The sequence below is a fragment of the Populus trichocarpa genome, chromosome 13, assembly GCF_000002775.5.
Source record: "Populus trichocarpa isolate Nisqually-1 chromosome 13, P.trichocarpa_v4.1, whole genome shotgun sequence".
Lineage (NCBI taxonomy): Eukaryota > Viridiplantae > Streptophyta > Magnoliopsida > Malpighiales > Salicaceae > Populus > Populus trichocarpa.
In genome coordinates this window covers 12,930,998-12,942,747 of record NC_037297.2, presented here as the reverse complement: position 1 = coordinate 12,942,747, position 11,750 = coordinate 12,930,998, and the positions used below count along the sequence as shown (strand labels likewise).

At 31.7% G+C, this 11,750-nt stretch overlaps 1 protein-coding gene across 1 annotated transcript; it reads left to right on the top strand.

Annotated features, from left to right (window-relative positions):
• Window positions 1-10,523: 10,523 nt before the first annotated feature.
• LOC18104534 (fasciclin-like arabinogalactan protein 13) lies at window positions 10,524-11,433 on the top strand. The gene has a single exon (XM_006376317.3). It carries the CDS (start codon window positions 10,568-10,570, stop codon window positions 11,282-11,284), a length of 717 nt encoding a protein of 238 aa, XP_006376379.1. The 5' UTR covers window positions 10,524-10,567; the 3' UTR covers window positions 11,285-11,433.
• Window positions 11,434-11,750: the final 317 nt, after the last annotated feature.

Below are 11,750 nucleotides of genomic sequence, written 5' to 3'. Positions count from 1 at the left end.
GGCGAGGTAATTCATTTGGCAAAAAACAGGGAAAGAAAGACTTACCTGCGAGGCAACAACTGGAGGCGAAGTGGAGGGGACGACTGGGGGCTGCTCACGAAGGATGACGCTGTTCCTAGTGGGGACAAGTTTGCTGACTGGAAAATGATTGTCTCAATGGTGGCCCTTCGGTGTTGCTACGACCAGTGCAACTCCTGCCGGGAAGAGAAGGATGCTGCTGGAGGAGTAGCCTATGGCCGAAGAAAAAAAATTCCCTCTGCTGCTGCTGGCAGGCGTGCTCAAAGTAGCTGAGGAATTGCAATGACTGGTGATGATCACGCACCCCTGCTGCTTCTTGCTCCCGATGCAGAGAAGAAAACACAACTACTGTTGGGGCGATGAGGAAGAGATATGGCAAGGCAGATGACCGGGACCAGCTGCTGATGCAGAGACGAGACTGGTCACAGCGCTGTTGCTGAAGGTTACAGTGCAGAGGCTGAAGCTGATGAAGCTTGCAGTGCTGTCATGTTAATTTTGGTGTTGTTGTTGCTGAGGAAATAGCCAGTAAGGAGGAAGATTGTGGGAGAGCCGTTTCTGGGAGTTGTGTTGACAGAGAGGGAAGGCCTGTAAGTGGTGTTCACGGTGGTTACAAGCTGGGGGAGTGAGGTCTGGCGAAGGGAGAAGTGAAGCTTGTGTGCAGAGGGAAAGTTTTGGCTGAGAAAGGGAGATTTTGATGAGGGCAAGACACGGGGCTGTGAGTGGGAAACGTGGGAAGGAGAAAGATGAGTCGGTTGTCTGTGGGGAGGGGCAGCTGAGAGAGGGAAAAGTCAGGTGAGGGGGAGCGGCTTCTCTTAGCTGGGAGAGTAAGAGCAGGAAAGTGGGTGTTGTGGCCGCCGGCTGCTGTGGGGAAGATCGAAGGGTAAAAAGATTTGTTGAAATGGGGGGAGTTTCGCTGGCTTTTGTGTATTTGTGTGGTTTCTCTGGTTTGCTTTGCCAAGGCTAAAAAGGGGGTAAAGGTGGCGGCTTGTTTTTTTTTTTAAAAAAAAAAAGAGGAGGGGCTGCGGTTAAGGAAGAGAAAATGGTTTAGGTTTTTCATCTGTAGGGTTTTTTTTTATGTTTGTCCCTCTTTTCTGAAAAATTGCCCCCTTATATATATATATATATATATATATATATATATATATATATATATATATATATATATTCGTATATGGATGGAGGTTCACTTATATAGAAAATCTTTACACGTGCTATTTAAGAAAATATTACGATAATTATTTCAGAGATTATCTTCTATAACCAGCACCAACAAATCCTATATATATGACATTTTATATTGCATGATTATTTTCCATAACTAGTACGAATCAAATCATATATCTTTGATATTTTATATTGCAGTAATTATATGTGATTCAGTAATTATCTCCTTGACATATTGCTTCTCTAATATTAGCCTTGATGCTCTATGTTATCGCCACATGTAAATCTTTATTATTTTTTTGTTTTATTTTTATTTTTTTATTTTTAAAAATTTATCAAAACATGGGTCAAAAATTGGGTAGCAACACTTATATTTCTTCTCTATCGCTTATATTGATGTATGAATACCTCATCCAAATCTTTTTTATTTTTTTATTTTGATTTTATCCAAGCTAATATACCATTACAGAGCAATAACACTTATACTTTCATGGAAGAAATGGATGAGCAACTTGTCATCCTTGATCATTTATGACATCTTACTATAATATATTTTCATATGGGTCTCTCAACATTTAAGTCCTATATACTTGGTGAATTCTGGTACATTAAATTTCTTAGGGATAACTATGTATGTCACCAAACACATCTCTGATGTCCTTATAAAATCATACAAAACCATGCCTTGGATAATTTTTAAATGTTTTTCAATCACCAAGAACTTGTAAGCCTCTAACTTTTCTTTAGGCTCTTCATTACTACTTTTGTCATAGACTTTAAAATGGGGGTAGACATTGCCTGTGGTAATACCGAAAGGGGTGTGGAGCTCTTAAAAATTGATTATTAGTTGGAAATCCATAGCTCAGTGTGAAATACAACTTTTTGATGAGAAATCCTTCATATTGATGAAAATCTAGAGGTAAATCCAGGTATTTAAGAGCAATAAGGATATGTTATGGGGTATGTATTTCTATATCGTTCTCAATTGGAGGGTCGTTTACTAGATAATATGTTCTAAGAACTTTGTTCAAGCAAACTGGTGAGTCTAACTATCTCACCCTTCATTAGATTAATTCTTTTCAGGCAGTTCTGCTCTAGAAAATCCCTCTTTTCATTCTTCATTTTCTTTCTGAGCCTAGTGTTGTAGCTTCATAAAGGAAGTTCATCTTTGTAAGGGTGAGCTATATTTTTTGCTTGACCAAGTGAGAATGCACAAATATAAACACAAGAATAAAAAGACTAAATTAGATTGGATATGAATTAGCTTTCCATGAAGGGTGAAAATAGTTGCTAAATGTTTGATGTTGATAGATAGTCCATTTTAATTTTTTTTATATAGAGATATTTTATCTAATTTGGCATGATGTTTAAAATCGAGATTGAGGATATGAATACTTCTTAGTAGATCCAGATAGTTTACGTGCAAGAAATTCTAAGAGTAAAAGTAAAAAAAAAAATCATTCATTTGAAATTGTAAAAATTGACTTAACATATTGTCCATGTATTAGGGAAAGGTAGTTTATAACTTCCCTTCATCCAAAAATATGGAAATAATTCAATATGTTAACCCTTACATTTTAAGAATAAAGAATCAAGATTCTGATTCATCTAAAGATGGGGAAATATATACAAAATACTTCATTAATTCATCATACAAATTGACTCCACCTTTTCTAATTGATAATAATGGCATGTTCTCAAGTAGATTTTGATTGTCTTATAACCTAATCTTATGAGATTTCATACACATCATACTTGCCCAATGACATTACAAGGAGACATTCTAAGGGAAGGTTCTAACTATTACACGTAGGTAGGTTGACTAACCTAAAGATCTTTATAGAGTCCCTTATCGTTCATGTAAACAAACCTTAAAAAGAACCTGACACCTACTAGGTGAAAGAAATATAGACTGAAGCAATGACATGTCGACTATTAATCATAACCATGTAGACTTTCAACGAGAGTCTAAGGTTTCTTGTGTGCTAACCCAAAATGAAGCCACATCAGGACACCACTAATTTCTCATGCTAACCTAAAGTAATTCATATGTGAATGAATGTTGTGTAGTGTATGCACGAGCATAAGTTCATATCCAATCCAATATGTATGATAATGAAATAAAAATAAATAAAAAACATAAAAGCAAGCAAACAAATCATAAATATAACCAATCATAAAAATAAAGGCACAACATAACTAGTCTAACAATCATATTGAGATTTTTCAATGTTCTAAATAAAAACCCAAACTTAAAACATATCCATACATGATAATAAAATATCGCACATAATGATCATCCATTAAATCCACATAAAATTAAAAAAAAAATCAATAAAAATAACCTAACACTCATATACATGATCACCAACATATGAAAAAAAAACCCAAATATCACACACATAAGATAATCAACAAATTATCCAAAGTAAATAATAAAAATAAAAATTTTGGATCCGAGAATAATTTACTATAACAGTTGGAATTGATCGGAATGCCCTAGAATGAGGTGGATCAGTGTTGACCTATGGCTTACCCATGCTGGCATATTAGGAACAATTGGGTCTGGTGATGCATACCATGCATGCACTATTGCTTGGACCTGCAAAGACAAAATAAAAACATTTTTTTTTAGGTGGAAATCAAGATTGTGATCTTTGGTTATTTTGGGTTATGATTTCATGGGGGTTTTTTGGTTGAGTTTCAGGCTAGAATTTAAGCTAAAATTAGTTGTTTTCCGCAGGAAAAAAGGCAACTATTTTTAGTGTGTTTGTTTCTTTTTATTCTCTCTTTTATTTTTTTTTATTCTCGAAGTATCCTTCCATAACTTTTTCTCTCTAATCACTAATGATTTTTTCTCTTATAGAATTTTTTTTCTTATCCCCTTTTATTTCTCTCGTCTAGTCTATTTATAACTCACCTTTTGCTTGACTTTTTATCTCAAATTCTTTTTTCTTATCTTTATCTTCTTTTCTCTTGATCTCCTCTTATAGTTAAACATGATTTAAACTCTTATGTTTAATTTTGGTCTCTTTATTTTAATAATCATTTTACGCTTTAATTTCTATTTTTCAATTGCCCAAGACTAGGAAGCTCTAAACTCGTTAACAAAATTTGTACCAATTCTCATTTTTATTTTATTTTTAAAAATATATTGAAAAACAAGGGTCAAAACTAGTTACACAAATAAAAACACTTTAAGAAATAGATTGGTGAGCACTTTAAAAAACACTTTAAAAAAAACTAGTTACACAAACTAGTTACTCAATACTAGCTAATCTTTTTTCCACCACACTTTTATGAGAATTCGATGAGCAAACGCATGGATTATATAGTGTTTATGGTACTAGGAGAGTTTTTTTTTTTTTTTCAATTACTTTAGGAAACATGACCATAGAAACACCTGCATAACCTTGAATGATTAATCTTAGCATACCCATTAAACCTTATGCAATTAAGTTCCCATCTATTAACAAATTGTTGCAATCTCATTTTATCCAGTCAAGAAACTAGGAATATCAAGAGTTTATGATACGAATAAATAACGAGTGATAACATGAAGAGATAGAATATCAATAATGACATAGATGGGGTACCAACAATGTAGGATATAGTCAACTAAAACCTAGATAGGGAAAGAGAAAAGGAAACACCACTCATTTAGTGCAAAAATAGATTGGTGGCATGCTTGATGCTGCTTGCCGATCAAAAATTTAACATAATATGGACGATTATTTTTTTTTTTCAAAAAGAGAAATTGATAATTGAGTTAAATCTTAATTATTTTAATGAAAAAAATAATGTAGCACAACAAATAAATAAAATATTGTCTGACTAACACGTGAAACTTGTGACTTGAACATGAGATATGTTCAAATTACATATCTATTGTGCGTGCTATGTTATAAGATTAAGATAATTCAATAGAAAAAGAAATTGATGATAAATAAATAAAAACTGTCAAGGTTGAGAGACTAATATAGATCAAGATATTTAATATCGCAATACAAATTATTTACCTGATTGTGTTTAATGAATTTGTTTATTAAAATTAATTTGTAATAGAAATCGATACACATATAAAATTTATTGAATAAAATAAAACGAAAAAAATATTATGCAAAGCTGCACTTATTAAAAATATTATAAAAAAACAAAACATTTTTATTTAAAAAAAATAAATTTTATCTATATAAAATATAAAAAAAATTACAGACGAATCATATTAACCTCTTCAAAAATTAAATACACCTAATATAAAAAAAAATATCACCATTAAAAAAATGTTAAATAAGCCAAGAAAATCATAGAGAACGAATATTAATTAAAATATAAACTTAAAAATTATGTAAAAAAAAAAGAAATTTTAAAAGGGTATTAATTACAAAAAAAAAGAAGAATGAGGCTAGACGCTGCTAAGTTTGGTAAGTCAGGCCAAACGTCTGGTCTATCAAGAAATGGGTCATGCATGGGCCCTTTTATTCTTTTATAAGTTAATGAAGGCGAACAACATGTTATCTGTCCTAATTGTTTTTTTGAAAAAAAATAAATGACACATCATTTGGATTTCCAGATTTCGGTCATTGTGGTGACCGAAAAAATAAAGTTCATGTTTTTTTCATGCAAAACACCTAAAAAAACACTCTAGGAACCTTGTTAAATCAATTTATGACCTCAAAACACACAACAAAAAATGCCTCAAAACTCGAAACCAACCTGAAACAAAAAATCTTTCCAAGCTCAGATATGTTTTTTTAGGTATTTTCAAAGTAAAAAAAAACACACACCCACGCGCACACACCTAGTTTGAACTCCTCTTATCATATGAAATTATTTGACACATAAATCGACCGTTTTAGTGACCAGAATAGTTGTCAATGACAACTTTCTCTCTTTATATCGAAATCCGGCGAGCCCCTCTCTTTTCTCCTACCATAAAAGGACCGGAAAAAAAAAAGAAAAATAAAGTTTGGTATCAAAATTGTTTTTTTTTTTTTAATTGAAAGGACTGGTTACCCAAGAACAAAAAAAGATGAAAAGGGCGAAAATGAACTTTTAAGATAAATTTCAAAGCAACCATCTATTTCACCTATTTTTTTTACTTCAGTCCCCTATCATTTAACATAACCCTCCCTCCCAAGAAAATATACAATTGAGTGCTAATTAGAGCTAAATAATACGAAATAAAAGTTTGATAATAAATTGAAAATTCTAAAAAGAAATCACTGCTCCCATTTATAATGATTTGTAATATGGTGAACAGTAATGGTGCCAATGAGCTCCTTTGGTATGTGTTAATTGTGAAAAAGAATTCTAAAAACTTAGCGCAACATTAGATCATTACTTGCTCTGCTAGCTGGAAGTTAAATTGAACCCTCTACCTTAGCTCCCATCTTTTCTGGGGTATATCATCATCACTTCTATTACATCATTAAACATTGTGGGCCCCTTGCTCTCTTGTTTTTCCAAACAATCTGGGTATTTTCGACTAGCTGTCGTGTGTATTTTTATTTTATTTTTTCTTGAAACCTCCTTTAAAATTAAATAAAAATCTTGATAGCTTGTGAAACAGCCTCACTTGCCATTAAATTTAAGCCCGAAATACTTGCCATTTCTACAAAAATACTAAAAGCAATTGATTTAATTATATAGTAGGTGATTCAGTAGTAAGAGCTTGAGATTAAAGAGATTGCTTTCCCTGTAGTTTCAGGTTCGAGCCCTATGGTTGATAATATGATGATCACTGGAAATTTACATAGTCATTAACTTCATGGCTCGTGTGAAATTAGTCGAGGTACACGCAAGCTGATTCAGACACCCACATTAATAATAATAAGAAAAAAACAACTGGTTTTTTGGAGCGAACAATTTCTTTTTCTTAGATCAGAGGAAGGGATTACATTTAGTATTTATTTTTACTTTATTATTGTCAAAGATCTAGGACAAGGGAGTCGAATTTAAATAATAATAATAATAATAATATGGTTATCAATTATCAATTCTTTTTTTTATATGAAAAATGCGAGCCTGTAGTTTCAATCATTCATTGAATGTAAGATTAATATATAAATAAAATCCCATTTTTACTATAAAAATGGCAGGCATTTGTAGAATCACGTTAGGACTGGCCATTCCCCCCTTCCATTTCATGAATTGGAAAATGACTTGCCAACGGATCAAACTTGCCTAGCTGTTGATTGGTCATCTTCACCATTACACATCGCTAATTGCTAGATAATTTTTTATTGGTGTCCATTTTAATTTTTAAGGATTTTTGTTAGATTTTGATTGGCTGATCCAAATTAACTTATGTTGCTGACATGTCAAAACATAAGATTTTTTTTATATAATAAATGAGAGGTGCAAACTTGATTTTTTTAATAATATACATACACACACGTATATTTATATTTGTGGATGGATTTATATGGTGGTTGAGCTAGCCTTTCATGTAAGCATACTTCCTGTCGGTGTAGTCTAAAATCACACACAAAAAGAAAAAAAAATACGTGCTTAATAAAAACAAAATTTATATAGTTTACCTTCAATATCTGTATAGCGCTTAATGATTTTCCCATTAATGAAAAAAATAATTATTTTTTTTATCTTTAATGTTAAAGATATTCTTGAATCTCCTTTAATACATACTAGATTTGTTAACCTGCGCTATGCTGAGATGCAAAACATTTTTTTATGCTTGAAAAAAGATGTTTAGCAACGTAAGCGTGCTTAAAAAAAAAAAAACTTGGGGATCAAACTTGACAGAAAAAATCTAAGGAGAATCATGTTATAAAAAATAAAATGAATAATTTATATCAAATAAAAAAAACAGCAATAAAAATAATGGGGGCTAAATTTGAAAGTTAAAAGATTGAAGGGAGTTTGAGATTGAAAAATAATTCTAATTTTATAAATTGTAAAAAGAAAAAAAACTTCAAATATCGAAAGATGGAATCGAGAAAAATATATCAATTTAAAAAATTAGCCAAATAAAACTCAACAAATAATGATAACCCGAGATAGCCAGGGTCATTTAAAAAAAACCAATGAAAAATTGTACAGAAAGTAAATAAATAAAAATATTGGAGCGTAGTCTACACTTGAATAAATATTAAAGGATAAAATTAAAAAAACATAAATTAAAAAAAAAAACCTGAGCAAACCTTCTAAATCTATTATCAAATATTAAGGATTAACAAATTAAAGGGTTTAGAAGAAAGGAAAAAAAATGATCATCAATATCAAATTAAAAAGGTTTATGGAATACGCATCACCCCATTATTGAGGGGGCATTGGAAAGATTCAGATGCCATTCAAAATAATTGTATTACGGTGAAAAGACCATCTTGCTTCTAATGTCTAATTCAAAGATTTTATATTTTAAGTATAATTTTATCATTTTCGTACTACAATAATTTCCCTTCCTCTTTAGGTTTTTTATTTTAATAAAATCTTATACTACTAGCATTAAAAATATATATATAATCGATGATATAATCTTTTATCAATTTAGCCTATACCAAAAAAATAAAAAATAAAAGTGATGATGGTTTTGTTGGTGCTGCCACTGACATATTTGTTCAAATTATTATTGAATCACAAACAAACACTATATCCTAATCACTTGTAAAATTAAATGAAATCACCTTAATAACCACCAGCCACAAGAGTTCAATAGCTACATGCCAAATACGACAGCGCAGCACGTTGGTAATGGGACCATTGGAAAAGCCATTCCTAACACAATCATGCTCAGACATTTCTGCACCCCATTTACAATTTGGTGGCATTATATATATATATATATATATATATATATAGAGAGAGAGAGAGAGAGAGAGACACACACACACACACACACACACACACGTTATAGGCATCATATTCCCACATGCCATGTCATGCCAGGCAGCCAAAACCAGGATATATACCATTGTTCGTTGAAAAACCAACTGTCGATGATTAAAAACTGGAAAACATTGAGCACAAGTTTTCAGATTATTCAGAAGTACTGTGGGGGTTAGAGTTTAAAGTGTTTTTTTTATTTAAAATATATTAAAATAATATTTTTTAATAAAAAAATTATTTTTAATATTAATACATCAAAACAATCTTAAAATATAAAAATTAATTTTAAATAAAATAAATTAATTTTTAAAAAAAATACAGTTTCAATTATGTTTCAAAACACTACCGACAGAAACTAGCTAAGTTTAGCTAAGAAACCAAAGATGGGGAAAGTTCTACTCTTTTAATTGTCTTAAAAAAGAAAATGAAATGAGTAAACAGAATCATAGTATAGTCCTTCTTCTTTAATTAATTTGGTCATTAATTTTTGTAATTTATTTTTTAGTGCCGTGCGAGAATTGCTACCATACTACCAGCATCCCGTGTTCTCATAAATTCATTAAATACACCCTTGTATTTTTAATTAGATCAACTCAACAAGTGTGATTTTAATTTCGGTTAATTGAGTGTAATTTTTTAAAATCAATAATTTTTATATACAATTCAAATAAAAAAAATAATATTTTCATAAATTATAGGACATATGTGAAGTATCAATATTTGCAAAATATTTAAAAACAAACAAATGAAAATAAAAATCAATATCAATGCTATATGTGGATCAATTAAAAATTGAGTTTATTACCGGATACCAAGGAGGAGAAAATTATGATGTGGTCATGCTTAGGTGATGATGGCTATGGTAGTGTTTTAAATTATGATAATTATTGTTTTTTAAATTGTTTTTTATTGAAAAATATACTAAAATAATATGTTTTTTTTTATTTTTAAAATTTAATTTTTAATATCAATACATCAAAACGATTTAAAATATAAAAAAATTAATTTGAAGGAAAAAAAATTAAAAACAAATCCAAAATTATTTTTTAAACGCAAAAACAAACATAACATGAAAGTATGATAAGTCACTATTGTTGATTTATTTTTTTTTTCTTATATTAATTCTACATGTAAGAAAATATTATTTTTTATTTGAGTATTCTAAAAAATCTTTGATTTTAAGAAATTGTGATTGAACGGAAATTGAAAATACAGGGGTTGAATTGAACTAATAGAAAACATAGGGACTTATTTGATGAATTTATAAAAATAGACGGTGCATCTAAAGTGGATTTTGCCAACTAAGTTGCAGCTGCATTAATCATTGAATTGAAGATCAATCGGAAAATTAAGCCAGCCAAATCTATCTAATCTCATTAATTAAGCTTATTTAATCTCCTATTGGTAAGTAGGATTTGTCTTGATTCAATTGTGGAATAGCCAGCTCATTCCAACGAAGTCCCGCCCCACATTTTATCTCATAAAAGCCATGCCAATCCTCTCTGCCCGCACACCACCACCAAATTAAGTCTCCACAATGGCTACCACTCCCCTGTCTTTCTTTCTCCTTTCACTCCTCTCCCTCTCCCTCAATGCTCAAGCTCAAACCCCGACAGCACCCGCCCCGACGCCCTCCGGCCCGGTTAACTTCACCGCAGTTCTTGTAAAGGGTGGACAGTTCGCCACACTCATTCGCCTTCTGAACAACACTCAAACTTTGAACCAAATTGAGAATCAGCTTAACAGCTCTTCTGAGGGCATGACTATCTTCGCCCCAACCGATAATGCGTTCAACAATCTGAAAGCTGGTGCTTTAAATGGCCTCAACCAACAAGAACAAGTTCAGCTTCTTCAATACCACACGTTGCCTAAATTCTATACCATGAGCAATCTTTTGCTGGTTAGTAACCCTGTTCCCACTCAGGCCTCAGGCCAAGATGGTGTCTGGGGTCTTAACTTCACTGGCCAAAGCAACCAAGTCAATGTATCAACAGGGCTTGTTGAGGTTCAAATTAACAACGCTTTAAGGCAAGATTCTCCTTTGGCAGTTTACCCAGTCGACAAAGTCTTGTTGCCCGAGGCATTGTTTGGTGTTAAGCCACCGACTGCATCACCTCCGGCACCATCAAGCAAGTCCAATTCAACAGTGGCGGCTGCAGAACCATCAACAGGTAAGAACTCAGCTGGTGGAAGGAATGTAGCATTGGGGTTGGTTGTTGGGCTCGGTTTGGTTTGCATGGGAATTCTTTCTTGAGCAAGTGTTAATTTGAAGGTGTTTCCACATTTTTTTCCCACTTTTTCTTTGTGATTTTCACTTTAAAAGAAGGAGCTAATTGGAGTCTTCCTTAAACATTCTTGTTAATGTTTTGTATTTCTCCATTGATTTACTTCTTTGGTTTTCAATTTGATTACTTTTTTTTTTTGGTAACCATGGGTGTCCGGGATAACTTATGCGTATCTCAACTAATTCTTCAAGAATGTAAAGTTAATAACAATGTAAGTCTCCAGTGGCCTTGAGATTTATGATATTCAAACTAAAGTGAAAACTAAATGGTATAAGTTGGGTTATCTAAATATTGTACATTATACACATGGAGCTGATTCACATGCATGTGGAACATAAATACAATAAAATTGATAAGAAGAGATGCAGATTATAAAAGTATAAACTCAGAATAAATTAAAACATGGCCAGCTCATTTTATTTAACTCGTGCGTTC